Raw genomic sequence first — 19,308 nt, forward strand, 5'->3', positions numbered from 1 at the left:
TTTCCATTGACTGCATTGAAGCTAGGATTTCATACCCTGGAGATTCAACAGCAGTGTGTCAGTTCACCTTCAGCAAAACCTGAAGCTAAAATCAAAATGAAGTAATTTTCTTGCTCTGCAGTTTTTTTTGTCTTTATTTTGTATCAAAGGGATCTTTGCTAGTCAAGCGACTGCCTGCAGATAACAGGCTTCATGTATAAAACTTAGCTTGTACTATAAATTCATTTTTACTGAAAATTCATGGTTTTTACATTTTCAGATACTGATCATAATCTGTAAGTGGATTTGATATACGTCAAATATCATCGACTAGTTCCATACACAACTTGAATTCATCTCGGTGCAGTGTATGACACTGTCTGCTTTTAACGCCCTCTGAAATTACATTTCAAACCATCTTTCAAGTTCATAGCCAACTTTGCACAAACCAGAAAAGTCCATAGTTTAATGACAATCTATTTGGCTCTGTTCCATCTACATCATTTTGTCTCTAGAAAATTTAGTTGCATTTTTTATAGACATTTTTTTTTTCCCCACAAACTGGTAAAAACTAGTTTTCTGGAACTAGGTTATGCACAGACTTTGGTCCATTTAGCAAGGTCAGACTGTTTATTCTTGACCAAATTCTTTCCCACTGTAAAAAGGTACTTTTAAATGCCACATTCCAAAACCAGTGCCAGTAAGTCACTGAAGCATATTTTCCCACACGAACTGATACCATGCACAGGCCCCTCCTTATTTAATTATTCTGGTGTTTAAATTACATAAGGTGCAGGATGTCTTTAGTGTCACAAATCACTTAAATCTATCCATAGCTTAGTAGTACTGAATCTACACAGTGCTAGCTGTGTCTTTATGGACTTGAATAGTTCCATTCATTTCAAAGCAATAGTGTCTCTTTAAAAAGTGACCAGCATCAGACAGTGAAAGAGAAACAAAAGGGCAAGTAAAACATTCAAATAGAAAACAAAAATAGAGCAAATACAAAATAATCATCGTTGATTTAAAGACAGTCCCTTTTATTCACCTTATAATTTAGCTTAGGCCACTGAAGCCATGCTGATTCATACCAGCTGAAGTGCATGGCCATTATGATGCACTGCAATAGCCGTAAGAATACATAGCCTAGGAGAGCGTTCCCAATTTTAAAGCTATTTCCAAGCTGTTTTTCATTTTATGGAGCCGGAATATAAATATGTAAACAAAATTAAGGAAAATACTATTACATTAAGAAGATACACATCTATTCTGATCCTCTCAGTTTAGATGTTATACAGAGCATGTTTTGAGATATATTTTTTTCTTAATGTAATACGGCATCCAGATCAACCCGGCATATTAAACTGCACACAATGATTTTCAATTTTTCTAGCAATTTTCTTCATTTTAAGACTGACTTGATTGGTTCTGTCCTTTCAAATGCAACATGAGTCAGAACATGTAAGAAAAATGTGACAAATCTATTTCCAAATAAAGCAGAGTTGAAGAGCACCAGCTAAATATTTTTCTGAGACATACTGTCATTGAAATTACAGTACCAGGGATGGAAGCATCTTCTTTGAAGTGATCAGTAATATATTTGCAAGGTAGTCAAAACTGAACTGCCCCTAATGAACATGAGAAGAAATATATATTGCCCTTAGTGAATATTAGAACAAATTTACTCAAGTACTCACACTGAAGCAGGTTAAAAATACAGAATAATAAGGAAAAGTGTGTTTGATTATACTTTGATTCAAACGAAACACATTAAGAACTAGCCCCCCAAATTAAAAAATATTCACGGGTTCTCCTATCCGCTTTTTCACTGAAATTTCAAAACCTTTAACATGACTCTTTAAGTTCTAACATGAAATCTATGCCCTGCTCCTTTCTTGCCCTTGAAGAACTCGGTCACACCAATAGAAAGCACTTGAAAATAAATGGTGGAACAACCATTTTTCTTTTTAATGAAGAATGGTCTTAACATTTTGTGGAAAAACTACTTGTTTTCTATACTTCGCAGTGAACCCTGTAAGAATGCTAAAAATTTTTGTCACCATCCCCTAAAAAGTGCCAGGCATTATGCCAGAGTGAACTAAACAGCTACTTTGCCTTTTCCATACATTCAGTCAGTAGAAGTAGTGCTAATACAAACTCACACTTAGTTTGTATCTCAATGTTACTGGTATTCCAAACAGGTTCAAAAACATTACTTTATTATTCTCTGAAAACTATTACCCTAAGTGGTATTACGAGAAGTTCATACCACTCTGTAAAGTCTTAACTGATTCATGGTAGCCCCAAAGATATATATTGGCAGCTCCTGATAGCTTTCATTTTCAAGCTTACGTTTGGGGTTAGTAAGACTCCCACAGACTTAGGTCTTGTATTTTCTCACACTCAAAATCTTTCTTCGATATATATATAACAACGTATAACAATATATAACATGGAAGAAAAAACATTCTATGTTTTTTGAAGATGGAACATCTTTAGGCTGCACTAGTTCATAGCCTCTTCTGCCTGAAAATTTAATTAGTATAGGGAACTCCCATATTACTTTTCTTAGAGGCTAGGGGAGGAGGAGCAAACTGACAAGAAGTGATGATGGAAGTCATGTATTTCTTTGTTTTGCTTTATAAAAGGTGTAAAAATCCTGTGTCCCTGAACAAATAAAACAGCAGGATATAGTTTTCCTCTAGGTCTTATTCCAAATACTCCAGCCAGAAGGTCTCAGCTTTCTCACCATTTTGCTGTATATATTTGTACTGATGTCTGTGTGTGACTTGTGTGAGTATGTACTTCTGCAGTTCTTCCCATCGCTTCTCTCTCTCACAGACATCTCACCACTGGCTCTTCTGCACTTCCACTTAGAGTTCTGTCAAACCTGCTCACCCACATAACTTAGATTCCTAACTGGCCTTGCATATGTTTTGTATTTTGGGTGGTGGTTCTTATTATTTCAGCTATATATTCCAGAAAAGTGTTTAATTGCTTTTACAGATTTATCCAAAACATACCTCTGCTTTTATGCTTCAGTTAGACTTCATTTCACTGGGAACTGTCTCAGCTCTGCCCATATCTTGATGGAATTCTTGATAAGTGATGTTCTTTATGACTCATCCCAAACAGAAAGCGAAAAGCCTAGATGGCAACAGTATCAGGCCCGACATGGGCTGGATTCATCTCATCTGACTTCAGATATGACTACAATGTAGATGTTCACATCTCAGCTGGTCACTCTTGACAGTCAATGGAAAGAAGTAGGCACTTTTAGAGACTGATTCATCTGACCTATGCTTAATGTCTTCTTTAAGCTGAGATAACTCACACTTCATTTTACTGATTTTACTGATTAGATCTCCTTTGATTACCATGAGGCTCCATTGACTAGGTTAGAGGTAGACATCTACATTTGATCAGATAAATCCCACTTACAGAATTTTTACATCAGGAGATATTCATGCAGCCATCCAAATCCCCTTATAGTTTTTCTTTCTTTGTCGAATGTTCTTTCAAATATTCTTCTGAGATACCCAAGAAATGGTTCTTGATTTAAAAGCAAAAGATTGTCTGAGGGACACTGGGACACACTTTCATAGTTTTATCCTAACCAGGATGCATCACTACTGTTTTTTTCAACTTTCTTTTGGCAGCATGTACACATACCTGCTAGGTGCTCAGACAGGACTGGCTGGACATTGGTGAACTTTTCCTATTCACCACTCAATTTTTTTCAGGTCAGCATTGGACAGTATTGAACTCTGAATTTATTCAGTATTGATTTTTTCCCTCTACTTTCTCCTAGCCCTCTGGGGAAGTATCAAACCCCCTTTTTTGAAAACTTTTGCAAACACTTTAAGCCACTGAGAATTTTTAACTTATGACAGATGATCATCAATTTTTCCTCAGAAAGATGTGATCTCTTCCCAATTAGGAGAGTTTCATCCATCAACCAAGTACTCCAAGTCTCTCTGATTCCTGTCAGGAGTATCACGATCCCTGCAGATCTATGCCATATGATGGCCTGAGTCCGTGCTGATGTCTGAGCACAACAGAAGCCATGTGCTTCGCTGCTACTCCCAATAATACTGTAGCAAGTTGGATCTATCTTTTTTTAAGGGAAGAAACTTCTTTCCCATGCACCCATGGCATATCTTGCACTTGCTTTCCATTTTCTCCGTGCCTTCCACTGAGCAGAATTTTTCATTTAGTCTGAGCAGGGGTTTACCAATCTCAATATGCGCAACAGTTCTGGAAGCACAGCTGACCCTTCCTTTCACTGATACTTATAGATATCACCCAGTGCTTCTCCCCACTCATTTTTGATTCTGTATCTAAGCTTTAACTTCCAGAGTACTACCATCTGCTACCATTATTGTGTTATTCAAAAGTGACAGTAAATCCCACCTGCCAAATGCCTTTTCAATTTGCATATCACTATCCTCTCACCTGGGAAACTTGTATACAAGAACAGGGGATCATTGCAGCTGTCTCAGTGGACAACCCATACACATTTGTCTTTCTGTAAACTGTATGAAAGAAGAAAATAATAATCTTCTGAGGATGCATGTTTCTTTGAAAATGAATTCCTCATGAGTTCAGACAATGCTGTGCTCACTTCACCAAAAGCACACATTCTGTCCTATGCTCTAAATTTCTCTCATACAAATGACAGTGAAAATACTGCAGGCCGTTAAGCACCTCTAAATGGTGGATGTTGTTTTGTCTTCTGAGTGGTACTATACCAAACAGTTCTTTCTATACTACTAGACCATTGTCTTCTAAGTCTGTGGTGTTTCTGTGTCAATATTGCCATGGAACTTTAAGCTTTGGAATTTGTGCTCCGTATGAGCCAAACAGGGTTTTGAGACATGGACAGGCAAAAGAAGAAGAACTTGGAAGAACCACTTCCTTCAAAGAAAATGAAGACGTCATGGTCTTTTGTCCACTGACAGCGCTTTTCACCTAAAACCATTTTCGAATGTTGATCAATGAATAAATAAACTTTCCGTAGCAGGAACAGAATGCTGCATACATGTGACAGTGGCTGTGGAGCTGACATATCTGTACAGCATCAACTTTCTTGTAATTATTGGAAAACCCCGCATTCACAGATTGTGCGTGCAAGGTAAAAGAACTCCTTTGGAAGCAACTCACTATCCACTAGGCATTTTTCCTCCTGTTCTGGAGAATAGAACATAAGTATTTTCAGATCATTTGTGCTAAAAATAAGGCTGTTAAAAATGTTGAGTTGCTTCCAAAAAGAGGTCATTTACCTTAAGCACAGCAGATGAACTAGTGCAGCATAGGAGAAAGAAATACCGTGGACTGATTTTTCCACTAGCCACTCGATTTGTCTCAGCCAGAGACCTCTTGCTCTGAACTGCCTCAAAAAGTTTTTGGGTATGCTAGTACGTTTTCGCCTGCCCTTTGGATCTGCTTGACATGATCCACTGCTAACAGCCAAGGTGGAAACAACATTAGGGGTGCTATTTATTCATTGCAATAAACAGTAATACTTTTAAGTAAGGATATTAATTTTGGATGTTAATAGCCATATTAAATAAGCACTATCATTTTTTTTCTGAACCAGAGCTAAGAGTAAAGCCCAAGAACTAGCTGAAGGCACATCTCTGTCTATATATTTCTCCAAAAATTATTTCTTCTTTCTTCTTGATCAACAATAAGGTAGCTGTTTAGATGGCAGTTTTCCATGGTTACAGTCTTGCATGGAGCCCTCATGGTGCAACTTATATCTTTGCTAAATCAAAAAAACAAACCAAACCAAACCAAAACCTCCTGCTTCCTAAGCAGAAAGTTCCTACTCCTGTTATTCCTCTTTTAAATCTACAGCATGACCTCAGAACACAATCAACACAAATTTGCATGTTTGCCTTTATTGCGTGAGATTTTTTCTCCTATATCTATGATCACTAGCTTCACTGCTCATGTTTTGTAAGGCTAGTTAGATTTTGCTTGTTTGCTTGTTTGTCTTTTTATATTCTGCTATTTGTCACTCAGGCTCAGCAAATGATCTGATCCTGATCAATCTGAATTTTCAGTTTCAGATCAATCTGAATTTTAACATCACATATGTACTGTGTCTTCAAACAGTATGCAGTCATTCTTTTTGATTTTCCTAACTGGAAAGCTACTTTAAGACATCTGTGTCATTCCGTAGTTGCCCTGGAGAGCTGAACAACTTGCTGACTGCAAACCAATTGCCCACAAATCACTTCTTCCATGTTAATCACGAGTTTGAAGGGTATTTCCATAGACTGTCTGTGTATAACAACTTTGCCTTGAATTCACTACAGGAAATAGAGACGGCAAAATCCAAAGCAATCATGAGCTCATCCACTGCTTTAGCTGTTCTGTCTTGCACTAGAATTCTACACGCTCCATTTTCAAATTTAATTTTCCCAGTTTTGCAATGGATAACTTCCGTGTGCACTTGAGAACAATTAGACTTTTTATTTCATATCTCCTACTTTTTAGCATGTCTCATCCAGTAACTAGTTTATGGCCTTTCTACACTTTTTGTAGAGCAAGTTATACATATTAATAGCCCAGTTTCTACTACTGCTGTTCATCTGTCTGACCTAAACAAAAACTGAAGCTGCTGTGTGCACCTGCAAGGTCTTACTTTCAGTCTGGAGGAACTGAAATTGCATATATGTTGCATCCAAATGCAACTTATTGGATCACTATTTCCTATTTCATTCTGCCTATTAAACACAGAACTCTTCTGCTAGAATTTCAGACAGTTTCTGTGGCAGCTGTATCATCTGATTTCTTTCAGAAGGGAAATATTCAAGGTCCAAGGTAAATCTCACAGATCCCCACCATGTATTTGGCTTCTTTGTTTTACCTTGATTGCGATTTCCCATCACTGCTAATGTATCCTGTCAGTCTCCATGTCTCTGTGTCAGAAGAATGCAAATATCCTCAGGTCTCCCTCTCTTCTTCCTCTCTCTAGCTCTTGGTAGTATTCAAACCCACTCAGATCAACACCTGTCCTTGACTTGTATATCATGGCTTGATAGCAGATAGCTGAGGCTGAGTATGAATTCTGGAGCACCATCAGAGCTGGGATAACTAGAAAGGCTACCAGAAATGTTCCTTTCTGTGCCTTTTTCTCACCATTGCACCACACAGGGCACAATGCTAAAGTCAGCTCCCCCTACTTTTCATTCAGTAGGCATTTGTATTATTTGAGCTGGGAAAATGTAAGTTTGCAAGATGCACACTAAGTAAAAAAAGGACGCAGTGTCTCCTGTCTGCTTCATTTTCACATCCAGGTGTTCACTTTACTTCCACAGTAGCCTGTTTCTGCTTACTTTCACATGATGATTTTTCAGTTCAAGTCCTTGTTGCAGGTTATTTCTGTTAGCCAGTTCCAAGTTTATCCAAGCTTTTCTGGTGTCCTGCTTTTATCCAGGCTTTTCTGATCAGGTTTTTAGCAGTCAGGTTGCTTGTCATTCATTGATATGACTTGCCAGATCCATTCCTTTTCCAGATGGGGAACGTTGCAACCAGACTTCCCAATCCATCTGGACTTTCTCAGCTTGCTGTCCTGACAAAGATTCCATTTTTGCCTTCAGATCATCTTTCACCCCTACTTGGGAAACTTCCACGTCGCTTTTTCGCTTCTTTGGTGAAGTGTCTCTCTGTTTTATATCTCATTTTAGTTCTTTGCGCTCTCATGCTAGGCTTTATTTTAATGGTAGCCCCCTTTTGTTATGTTCTATGAAATAGAACATGATTTGTTCTAGCTCATCACAATACAGCTAAGTTGCTCACCATTTTTGCAAAATGATTTCACCCTAACATTTAAGCCAATCCATCTGACCTGCTTAAAGCTGTTTCTGTTCGGGGTGGAGCTCACAAAGGGTACCTCTGTTAAATTTGACTATATAATGCACATAATGTCTTGAAGGGGCAAATACAGAGAATCAGTCATCAAGAACAACCAACTGCATCACAGAAATTCAATAAGCTCTGTCTCAGAATAAGTTAAATTACTTGCCTGTGCTGGTCCTACTGTAGGGTACTACTTCAGAATCTCACTACTTGTTTCCTAACTTCCTGACTAAATTAATTTAATGCTACTTCGCACTAACTAGTTTGTATGCCAACTTTGTTCTTTTACTCATGTTCTCCCTCTCTGTCTCCTTCCTGATATTTTAGATACCAATTGTATCTACTGTTGTAACTAATTTATTAAATTAAGTCAGCGTTACTTCTTGTCTCACAGAAAACAGCGTCTCCCCTTTTTTGGTCAGTAGACAGCAATCCATCCTTCCCTGTGCCTGTTTTTGTCCCAGATCATTTTTCTGAGGCACAGAGAAAACAAACAGCACACAGTATTCTTGATGAGGTCTGTTCAAGTAATTTGTGTTGTAGCATCAGTATTTTCTCATCTGTAATAAAGCACCCTACATGTAACAGTCTAAATTTCCATTTGCTCTTTTCATGCATCAGACCAGTGACTCACAAGCTGCCTGTGATCCTTGTTGCTCCTTACTAAGCTATTGTTAGATCCCCAAAGCTGACCACCTTCAGTTAGAAGGTTGGATCACCTTCTAGCTCACAATTCTTTTAGTGTAACATATTTTCCTCTGCATTTATCCACTTGATTCTAAAAGATAGTAAGCCTAGAGAAATTCAGATTAATTAACTGGTGCCCTATACTCTACTGAAATCTGGATAAGCTAGGACTATTATACAGTTTAGCAAGTGAGTTATCTTTTCACTTTTTGTGGGGAATAATGTATACAGCAATATGTAATTGATTTCTCTAATGCAGGAAGCCAAATACAAGGCTTTGGACATCTGCTACCATTCAGCATACAATAACAAAGAATATAATAGAGTTAAATTAAGAATGGGAAATTGAAGGCTGGACATCAAGGAAACTTTCTGAGAATGATTATATAGAGGTTTTGGAACAGGCTCCCATGGGAAGTGATGGAATCCCTATTTCTTGGCACATTTAAAGTTAACATGGGCAAAACATTAGAAATGACATAACAGAGAACAATCTTGCCTGACTCAGAAAAAGACTGGATGATTTCATGTCTCTTCTGATTTTGAGCTCTAGAATTCCACACCAGTGACACTGGACAAGTACTAAATACTGTTAGGCTAAGGGAAATTTCCTCTGGTGTACCTGTGCAAGGGAATTTTCAATTAGAAATAACTTCTATAGCAGGACTTTGGGCAGTGTACAGAGAAAATTTATGGATATTTCCCTGCAAAACATGTCAGCGACTCATTTTTATTATATGTAAAGCCCCAGGAGCATTTCCATCAGCAGTGCACAGATGCCTGCCTTCACTCTGGAATAGCACACGCTCGAAGGGGAGTATGCTATTTTCTCTGCTCCTCTTCCTTCAGCCATCTCACATTCAAGTATCCGACAGGCCCATGCCTGCTAACCCTGTGTACTCTGATAAGAGCATAACCTGAGGCTGTGTTTTAGTGTTTCAGGATGGTTTGAAATTATGTGGGAACAGTTTTGTAAATACACAGGGAGAGACCTTGTCAAACAATCAAATTGTTTTTACAATCCAACCCACTCAATTATCTCTGGGAGTAGATGTAAAAACAGACCCGCTTAAATCAACAGAAAAATAGTACAAAGAAGATGTAAATCACTGGGTGGGGGAAATGCACCACATATTTTTGTGTCTGAAAACAGAAGATAGAAGTCAAGTTCGACAATAGCAGGATGCTCTTTTATAATATAGAGAATCATAGAATCGCAGAATGGCTGAGGTTGGAAGGGACCTCTGGAGGTCATCTGGTCCAAGCCCTGCCAAGCAGGATCACCTAGCACACGTTCCATGGGATGGCATCCAGGGGGGTTTTGAGTATCTCCAGAGAAAGAGACCCCACCGCTTCTTTGGGCAACCTGTGCCAGTGCTCTGTCACCGTCACAGTAAAGAAGTGCCCCCTCATATTCAGCCAGAACTTCCTGTGTTTCGGTTTGTGCCCGTTGCTTCTTGTCCTGCTGCCAGACTCCACTGAAAAGAGTCTGACCCCATCCTCTTGACACCCTTCCTGAAGATATTTATACACATTGATAAGATCTCTTTTCCAGGCTAAACAAGCCCAGCTCTCTCAGCCTGTCCTTGTATGACAGGTGCTCCAGTCCTCTCATCATCTTCATAGCCCTCCTCTGGACTCGCTCCAGTAGTTTGATGTCCCTCTTGTACTGGGGAGCCCAGAACTGGACACAATACACCAGGTGTGGCCTCACCAGGGCTGAGTAGAGGGGGAGGATCACCTCCCTTGACCTGCTGGCAGCACTTGCCAATGCAGCCCAGGATACCTGTGGCCTTCTTGGCTACAAGGGCACATTGCTGACTTGTGGTCAGCCTGCTGTCCTCCAGGACTCCTGGGTCCTTCTCTGCAGAAAATGCATGCTTTAAGTCAGCATTGTTACTAACAATATCTACAGAATCTTGTTAAGTGAAAAAAAAAATAGAAAAAAAAAATAAAGAGACAAGAAAATAAAAAAGCATTTAATTTTATCTTCACATCAACATCTGAAGGCCTATTCACACTGAATACTTGTTTTCTTGCACTAAGGGAACTGCACTGATGCAAAATAAAGCCAGATTTCACCCCAAAGTAGCAATGGAATGCCTCACAAAAGCAGAATTAAGAGGAACCTAAGTAAAATTATCAGGCATCAGATGATAAAATATCAAAATAAACAGCTTTTCTTACTGTGGAGAAGTTAACTGCAGCCAATAATAGAAGTTCAAAAATGAATTAGATGAAATCACAGAAGATGGGTACTTTAGCAATTATTAAAGACAATGATTGAGAGTGAATATCCAGCACTGGAAAATGCTACATTTCTGATTGCTGGAAGCTGGCTACTTACTCTTACTCTCCTTCCTAAGCATCCTCTGTCGGACATTATCCTTTGTTAATGAGCACAGTAAACCTTTGCTCCAGCAGCCCAGCAGAAACCTCCTTTGTTCTGATATGAATTGTGCTAGGAATTCTACCATTTCTCCTTTTATTTTTTATTACTTTTTTATTATTTTTTATTTTTTTTCCCACCATCACAAGACAGATTTATTCTGCAAGGTTGCACCGGTGCAGCTGCTGGGCCACAAAACGTGCTCAGCTCAGTGTGGACAAACTCTGTAATCACATGAGATGTATTCTAATGTTGCAGCTCTGTAAAGAAGCTTTTTGGCACAGGAGACAGTCTCATGTGGAGCCAATTTACTTGTTTACTGTAAAATAATTTACTTTCTTCGAAAGATTAAAAGATAGGCTTTTTATGGTTCATGATAAACCTGGGCCTGAATCAGAGCAGAGGGTTGCATTCCCTGCATTCCTAGCAGGTCTCAAGGGTGAGCGGTGGCATCAGCTGTGGAGGAACAGCATAGAGCCCTGAACTCAGGCCTTGGCACCTGGGGGTAAAAAATACTTCAAACGTCGGCAGAGATACCCTTAGAAGTTTTCTTAGAGTCAGTTACCATAAGAGCCTTAAATGAACCAGTAACTGGTTCATCTAACATCTTCAAAACAGGGTAAGTCAGCGTGAATTGTGAGGTTTTGAAAAACATTTCCGCCTTTGAGTTAGTTTAGTTATTCGAGTCCTCAGCTGAAGACTTCAGATGTGGTTTCATAACTGACTCCAACAAATCTAAGACTGTGATATCTATGGAGTGGATGACCCCGTCCTTCTGCTCACGCTGCCCTGTGTCAGTGCTTTCACTCACGTGGCCGTGCAGTGATTTGCATCCACTAATCCAACTGAAAATGAGTAACTCCTGTTTATGGGGCTCATTTTCAGTCACACTGCAAGTGCATGACCACAAAGGCAAATGCAAGGGAAGGGATGGAATCGTATAGCCAAAAGCAGGACCATTCTTTCTGCAGCTGTAGAATTGTTGCATCTACTTATGCTGACTGTGAAATGGCATCCTTAGAATAGTATCTCTAGGATGTGTTTCTAAAAATAACAGCCTTACCATAAATCCTCTGTCTCACTATGAGCGCTCTTCTAGACATGTGAGACTAGTAAGTTTTCAAAACGATCCTATATCATCATTATTCCATTGAACAAAAGCAAGTTCTATTCTAATCTCCTAACTTTGTCCGCCTATATTTCTGTATTTGCCTTTGATAATATTGTTACATTAAGGAATCTGTTTGTTCATTGTTATTTTCATATAAATCTGAGCTCTAAGTGAACATCTGATCTGAGTGAAGTCAACGTAAGTATATACTGAAATGTTTTCAGTCAGCTGCGGACTTTATTGTCAATGTGCTGATAATGATTTTTGTTCTTAAGATGGCTCCGGAGATAAATGACTCATTTTATGTGATGGAAATAACTTTCCTATAGGGTGTTTGGGAGGATGCAATAAAGCTTCCTTCAGTTATCCAGATGTTAAAATATCAGAGAAATCCACTCGTTTCTTCACAAAGCCAGATACATGGACATTTTATGCAGTGCTCTGTGTTAGTAGGGAAGACAGATTTTCCTTAAATAAGCCAACCAATTTGACCGTAGTGCATTCCTAAATAACCACAACCTTTCAGCAGCACTCACAAGCTCAACAACACATATTTTGATCCTCTGGCTGGCTGGCTGTGACTCATTTTCCTTTTCAGGGACATTTGGGTGGACTGGAGAAATGTGCCATGAGGAAAGAACTGAAGACCGGGGCTCAGATCTAAGGTGATGTGCTTCCTCATACCAGTGAAGGCCCAGTGCATACCAAAACAGTCAATTCCACCCGTCTGAGGGAGGAAGACTTATATTCTTATCAAATTCTGTATGAGATGAAGCCTAGTGTCACTGTACTGATTCCATTAGGGCACTCTTTAACACATCCCAGATTTTGCCTCTGATTTACCAGAAGCAGGTGCTTAATTAATTCCCATAGGTCTACTCCTTTGTTTGATGCTAACTGTGAGTTTTAAAGGGATTGCTGAATCAGGCCCAATGAAGGTATTAACCCAATGCATCTCAGGTTAAAGTTGTATCAAAACAGACTTCAGATTTGCTGGAACATAGCCAGCAGATGAATGGACTATGCAGGCTATATTACATACACATAAATATTTGGGTTTTGGGAAGCATAGTACCATAAAAAAGTAGCAGGGAAAAAAAAAAAAGAAAAAAGAAAAAAATGAACCAGAGCAAAAGAAACTTCTTCATGTTGTTTTCAAGCTCTTAACTATCATATTAGCTCAGATGAGAGTTTACATTCACATTATTTACTAACAGGTGGCATTTATTAGTATCTTACAATGCAACAGTGGGCAGAAAACAGGAAAGCACTCACTCCTCTTTGGAAGAGCTTTTTTTCTATCTTTTTTGTTGTTGTTTTTGTTGCTGTAACTAATTTATACATTTATTTTTACAAAGTAAGCCCAGTTAGTGAAAATTATTTTATGCTCCCTTGCTACTATACCAACAAAATGAAATCCAAGTTCCTGCATGATGTGACATGTAAACCATTTGTGCTGAAGTGACTGCCAGGAAATGGATGGAAAGTTTTTATCCTGAAGAAACACTCAAATAAAATGCTAGCGTAATCTAAAATTATTCACTGACAGTAACTGCGGGATTTTTTGTGTTTTCTCTTTTTAATTGTCAATTTAGCTGAGCTTAGTATTCAGCAATTTAGGGCATCGGCAGAGAAAGTGTTGTGATTCCCTTCTGACGTTCAGTAAATCTGAAAACAAGTTGTTGTTTTTTTAAAAGGAAGACATAAAGCAATTTTGTTTGCATTTCATGGGAAAAAACCATCAGTATTGCTGCCATCTAAGGTAAAGCACACATGTTTTCAAAGAAAGTATTATGAATGTGTTACTAACGTTTTGCCAGTTTCACTCAAGTCCTTTAAGGCACATCACGATTTCAAGGCTGGACATCCTCAGCTCCACCTAGATGCTGTGATCATGACTGCGTGCACTTATCTCCGCATTCTGCTGTGCCTCAAGTCAGCTTCATTTCCTTTCTTTAAGGCAGTTAGAAGTCAGCACAGAATAGAGAAATGGTTTATTTCTCTTTCATGATGTAACTTCAAATTTTCAAGACAGCCACTTGTTCCTTTGTTGAGAGAAAGTTAAAACCAAGCGCCCATTTTTCTGGACCAGTAAAAAAAGTGATAGTTCGTTAGCTTTTGCTATCAAACTCTAACATTTCACAGTCACATCAATCCACTTCTTTCCTGTGAAGCTTCTCTGTTATCACAAAGCCTATTCAAAATTTCCCCAAGGGCCAAGACCAGTGCTTGAAAAGGAGCCTAACTTTGGATGAAACCGAAAGCGTGCTCTGTTATCCACCCTCTGAGCCCCCCCCTCCTGCCCCGACCTCATTCTTTCTCTAGAAGCTGTTATTTCAGACCTGTATCAGTTCTCAGTCTGACCACAGCTGGGAGCAGTGATCTCCACCCTGCCCCCCCAAGCATGTGTAACATTAGTTTGAATCTTTTATTCATTCACTGAAGGAAGTATCAAGAGGTCTCTTTAAATGAGAGCAGCACGACCAGACGACTGGTCTGCCAGAAGGATTCTGCAGTATTGTAGAAATAACTGGCTGTCAGAGGGAGACTGCTTTGAAGTTACCACTTGCAGCACCCAGAGTACCAGGGCTGGATCAGTTTTTACTGGATTACTTTCATGGCAAGCTCTTTTTGTCTCATCTGAAGAGTTTCTTTGTGAGCAAAGAATGAGGATGCATCTTGGGAATGATCTGATACTTCAAAAGATGTTTCTTGTAGTTTATCTTGCAGTAAGCTTTTCTTCTGAAGGAAATGCTGCAGAGCCCTTCTATTGATCACAGTGATAGCACATGCAATGTGCCTTTTCTCATTGGGCTGTCTGCGCTATCGTATTTCAATAAAACACCCAAGAAAATCCATGCAAGCTAGGAGTTTTTATTAATTGACATATGTTTAGATATGTGCTCTGTTTTATAAGGCAATGTTTTTTCTGCAAACACTTCAAAACAAATCTGATCCTGCTGAAGTTTACTCACTGCCTGGCAAGGAGCTCCAATTTGGATTTCATCTGGGGAACAATAAAGTCAAGAATATCTTTATGTTTCAAAAACAGAAGACTTTATTATTATTATTATTAAAAAAAATCTGTATTGCATTTTAAGGGAGGAAAAAGGAAAGAAAGAAAGAAAAAAAAAAGCATCAGCACACCAAAGCAGCTAGCCAAAGATAAAAGTTGCATTAAGAAAAGGAAAACTCATGGCCTAACTGGGTCAGCTACTACACATTTAGTAAGTTTCTAACCACTACTCATTCTGTAAGAGCAATGACATTTCAAACCACACTACATTATCACGTTGCAGGTAGGGGTCCCCTTTGGTTACTGCACACATATACAACAATTGATTTTGAAGGTGTTAAGCACTAGGTGTTCAAAAATAATACATTTTTAACTTAAAAAGACATTATTTTTCTTAGGCCTGCTGTCAACATGAAAATTGTATTGGCACACTGATTTTGCTCATAGCCTTTATTTTTAAATAAGAAAATAATAGTAGAGTAAGTTCTAGGTGTGAAAGCCATTATCCAGGCATCCATGCCTACATCCATACACTTTATTTGGCCTTGGTGGCTGAACAATTTTAATACTCTTTAGCATAGCTGCAATGATAACTACATGATTGTGGTAACACAGTGCTAACTTGCATGTGGACGACCTCAGCCTAAAGAACTCTTGTTCACAGCAGTGCTAAGGGTGCTAGTGAGTGGGTTTTGAAACATCATTTCTAGCACCCAAGTGTTAGGTACTTGAGCATATATGCATCTTTCACATAGGAATTCTGGCAATGTTCTCATACAAGCTGGCCTTAGTCTGGTTTTGCCTTAGTAAATATATCAGTATGTATCAGCACTGTATTTCTGGGTCTTTTGACACACCTTTGACCCTATGCAGGCTACATGATCATGGACAAATGTCTCCACAGTTTTGTAGATGCTTTTTCCTCATCTTATGCAGACCTGTTCCAAAACACCCTGCTGGCAGCCTTAGAGAACTCCACAGTTTTAGATTAAAGAATTTTATGGATCAATAGAAATAATCATTGAAGCTGTTACTGCTTCTGACTGACTACCAGGAAATGAAAAATTACAGCAATCCAGGAACAACCCTTCCCTCCTTTTCCTCAGAGGTCTGTTTTGAGTTACAACATAATCAATCTTCACTGACCTTAGCTGAGAGATTCTTTCAGCTTTGGATTAGGCTACATCTTACAGGCAATGAAAAAACCCAACCCTAAAACACACGTTTACATATGCTTTGTGTGAAGAGAATACTTTCCTATGTTTAGCAAGATGTTGATACTGTTTTCTGTTGCTTCCTTCCTTCGGTCATGCTGAAGCCAGAACCCAGGATGTCATTGTTACTTCACAGAGCAGTGATGAGACTCTTACAGTAACTAATAATAACAACGGATTGCTTTTTACTAATGTGAGCCAGGCTAATTTCTACAGTACAACGTAAAATGCAAAGTGGACTCCTTTCAGTTTCCTTTCTCAGCAGTACTTCCTTTCCTGTCTTTAGCACAAGTGATACTGCCATGGCAGTTTTGATACTCAGAAAATGGAAAGAAAAATAATAATGACCAAGTAACAAAACCAAATGACACCCAACCTGCGTGCAGCATCATTACTCTTCAATACACCTCAGATGTACTGTGCCAAGCTAACAGCAGCTGGTTCCAGAGGCAGGGCCAATAAGTGTGGAAATAGGGTCAAAAAGCAAGGAGCTGGCAGAGCTTTCCTACCAGCATTAATGCAGGAGAAGGCCAGACCTTCTGGGACTGAGCTCTGGTCTGAGCCAAGGACAACCTGGAGAGCTCCTGGGAGAGAGGCAACGGTGTCAGGGGACCTAGAGATACTGGAGGTGCTCTTTAACAGCTGGCTTGGGGAATGGCTGTGATTTTGGCTGCCAGGTCCAGCTGAGCTGCCTCCAGGAACAGTTCTATTTGGAATCATTTGCTAGCATATGAGACCAAGCATTGAATCTATAATCACAGAGATGGAAAATCAGAGGCATGACAGTGTGGCATTTTCAAAAGTATCTGTATACTTTTTCAGGCAAGACTACATGAGCATCAGCAAATAAAACAGCTAACTTTTCACCCTCTGTTTACAGTTTAAGGTGCAAAACCAGCCAATATCACAACAGAAGCAAGACCCAGAGAACTAGGGGTTTCAGAAAACTAGTGCATACCTATCCTTCAGTAATCAGTCATGATTTAATTTAGAACTAGTAATCAGTAATCGATTACTTTTACAAAGTAACCCCAACAACGTCAGTCCAGGTTGGAAAGCAATAGTTTTCACAGACTCAAGTAACTTAGAAGAGATGGTTTTAGAAGCAGAGTTATAATACAGAACCACAGAGACTAAGGCATACTGCTGCATTAAAAGAAAAACAAAACCCTCCAGAAACTTACCACTGAGGTAAGAGCCATCTGAAAACTGTAGATTCGTGCAAGGCCAAAGTCAGCTAACTTTATCTGCCCGCTGCTGGTTACAAGGATATTTTGGGGTTTCAGGTCCCGATGCACCACACGATGTGAATGCAGAAAATCCAGTCCCCGAAACAGCTGAAGCATCATATCCTAAATATAAGTAAGAAATCAATATGCAATTATCAAGACAAGGCAAACAAGTAAACTCCCTGCCATAATCTGCACAACTAATTTAAGTAAGTATTGACCTGAATATGTACACAGAAGATAAAACCACCTATTAATATAAAACACACAGGATGTTGCTAGAACCAGTTGACTTGAACAGGTGTACTTATCAAGTTAACGTATTGTTTCTAGTTGAATTAGTTGAGGTTCATTGATAGAAGTATAAAGGCTGGTCAACACACTTAAATAGCAAAAGCATGTCTGTAAAACCCAGGACAACTTTGAAAGAATGCTGTCCAAGTAAGAAAAATACATTGCAGCTTATGGTTTTTGCATCTGACAAGTGTCTGCTTTGTCCTGCCCCAGTGAAGTGAAATCTTATCATTCACTTCAATAGGCACAGGATCTGTTTCAAACCGAAAAGCTAATTAAATAACAGTTTTGTCAGAATTTAATGTTATAGAGGGGGAAAAAGTTCACTTAGTAAAACCTGCTCTATAGAATGTACTGAAAAGGACAGAAATTACCTTTGGATCAAAGTTTAGCACTAAATCAGTGTAATAATCATAAGTAACTATTCTCATTTGGCTTTGTATTGTATTATAGTGATGCAATTTTTTATTACATTTCCACAGCTGAAGGACCTATTTAATCTGTACTCATGATTTCACATTAATCTTAGTAATGTGAAAGGAATGAACCAACAGACTCAAAGCTAAATACTAGAAATCCCCAGAATTCCAAATTAGAAGGATACTGTCAACTTGAAAATTGTATTTGCAAGCCAGACAGTTACAAGGGGATATTGCAAGAAGTAAAAAATCAAAAGGGATGAAGAAAATGTTTATTTTCCTTGTGCACTTGACTTGAGTTCGTGAAACTCAGTCCTGTGTTTACTGGTGACATATGTGCTTTCCATAAGCCGTGCAGTAGGCTGTCCGCCAATCCTGTTATTAGCAATCAAAATTATCTTGAAAAGGTGGGTGGCATGAAACATGAGAAAAGGGAAGAAGGATGAACTGAAGTCAGCACTTTTGTTCTTTCTATGGACTCCTCTAATGACCATATAATAGGACCAGAAAAAACCTTACACGTTTTCAAGAAAATACTCAAAGCACACTATTGAAAGGAATGCTATCTGCAAATGGATTTAAAAAGAACTCAGAATACTCAACTTCATAATATTTCTTTAGCCAGATTTATTTTTAAGATACAATTTGGCATTGCTATATAATTTAATACAAAATTATTACTTTCATGTAATGTCTCCTGATCATCTCTACAGAAAGTATTATAAAATGCATAAATATTAAAGCTGAAAGTTCTAATCTGACCTCTGATAAAACACAACCATTTCTATATACAGCCTCTTTCTGCCAAACATTGTAACAGTGGACTGTTGATACGGAGATGAGTTTTGATTTGAAGATCCAGATGATGGAGATACTACCATGAAACTATGGAAGCTGTAACAACATTTAATTAATTATAATCACCTCGGAAGGATGGTGGTAAACTGAGCTCTCCATTCCCTGCTGTCTGATGCCTTTTGCTCCCTTGGCTTCCCCAGATAAAACAGATCTGATCATTTTGATAACTAGCACAATAGGGTTTGCTCCTCTAAAACAAATACACAAAAGGTATTGAATCCTCTCGAGTTCATATGATTTCCC

General features: G+C 38.7%; 1 protein-coding gene across 2 annotated transcripts in view; it reads right to left on the reverse strand.

Annotated features, from left to right (window-relative positions):
* CDK6 (cyclin dependent kinase 6) overlaps nt 1-19,308 on the reverse strand; it is a 128,758-nt gene that overhangs the window by 55,785 nt on the left and 53,665 nt on the right. For both annotated transcript variants that reach the window (XM_035545566.2, XM_035545567.2), the window contains exon 4: nt 17,450-17,617. In XM_035545566.2, coding sequence (XP_035401459.1) covers nt 17,450-17,617 — 168 coding nt within the window. The remainder of the gene's footprint in view (nt 1-17,449; nt 17,618-19,308) is intronic.

This window comes from Cygnus atratus, chromosome 2, assembly GCF_013377495.2.
Source record: "Cygnus atratus isolate AKBS03 ecotype Queensland, Australia chromosome 2, CAtr_DNAZoo_HiC_assembly, whole genome shotgun sequence".
In the NCBI taxonomy this organism is placed as follows: domain Eukaryota; kingdom Metazoa; phylum Chordata; class Aves; order Anseriformes; family Anatidae; genus Cygnus; species Cygnus atratus.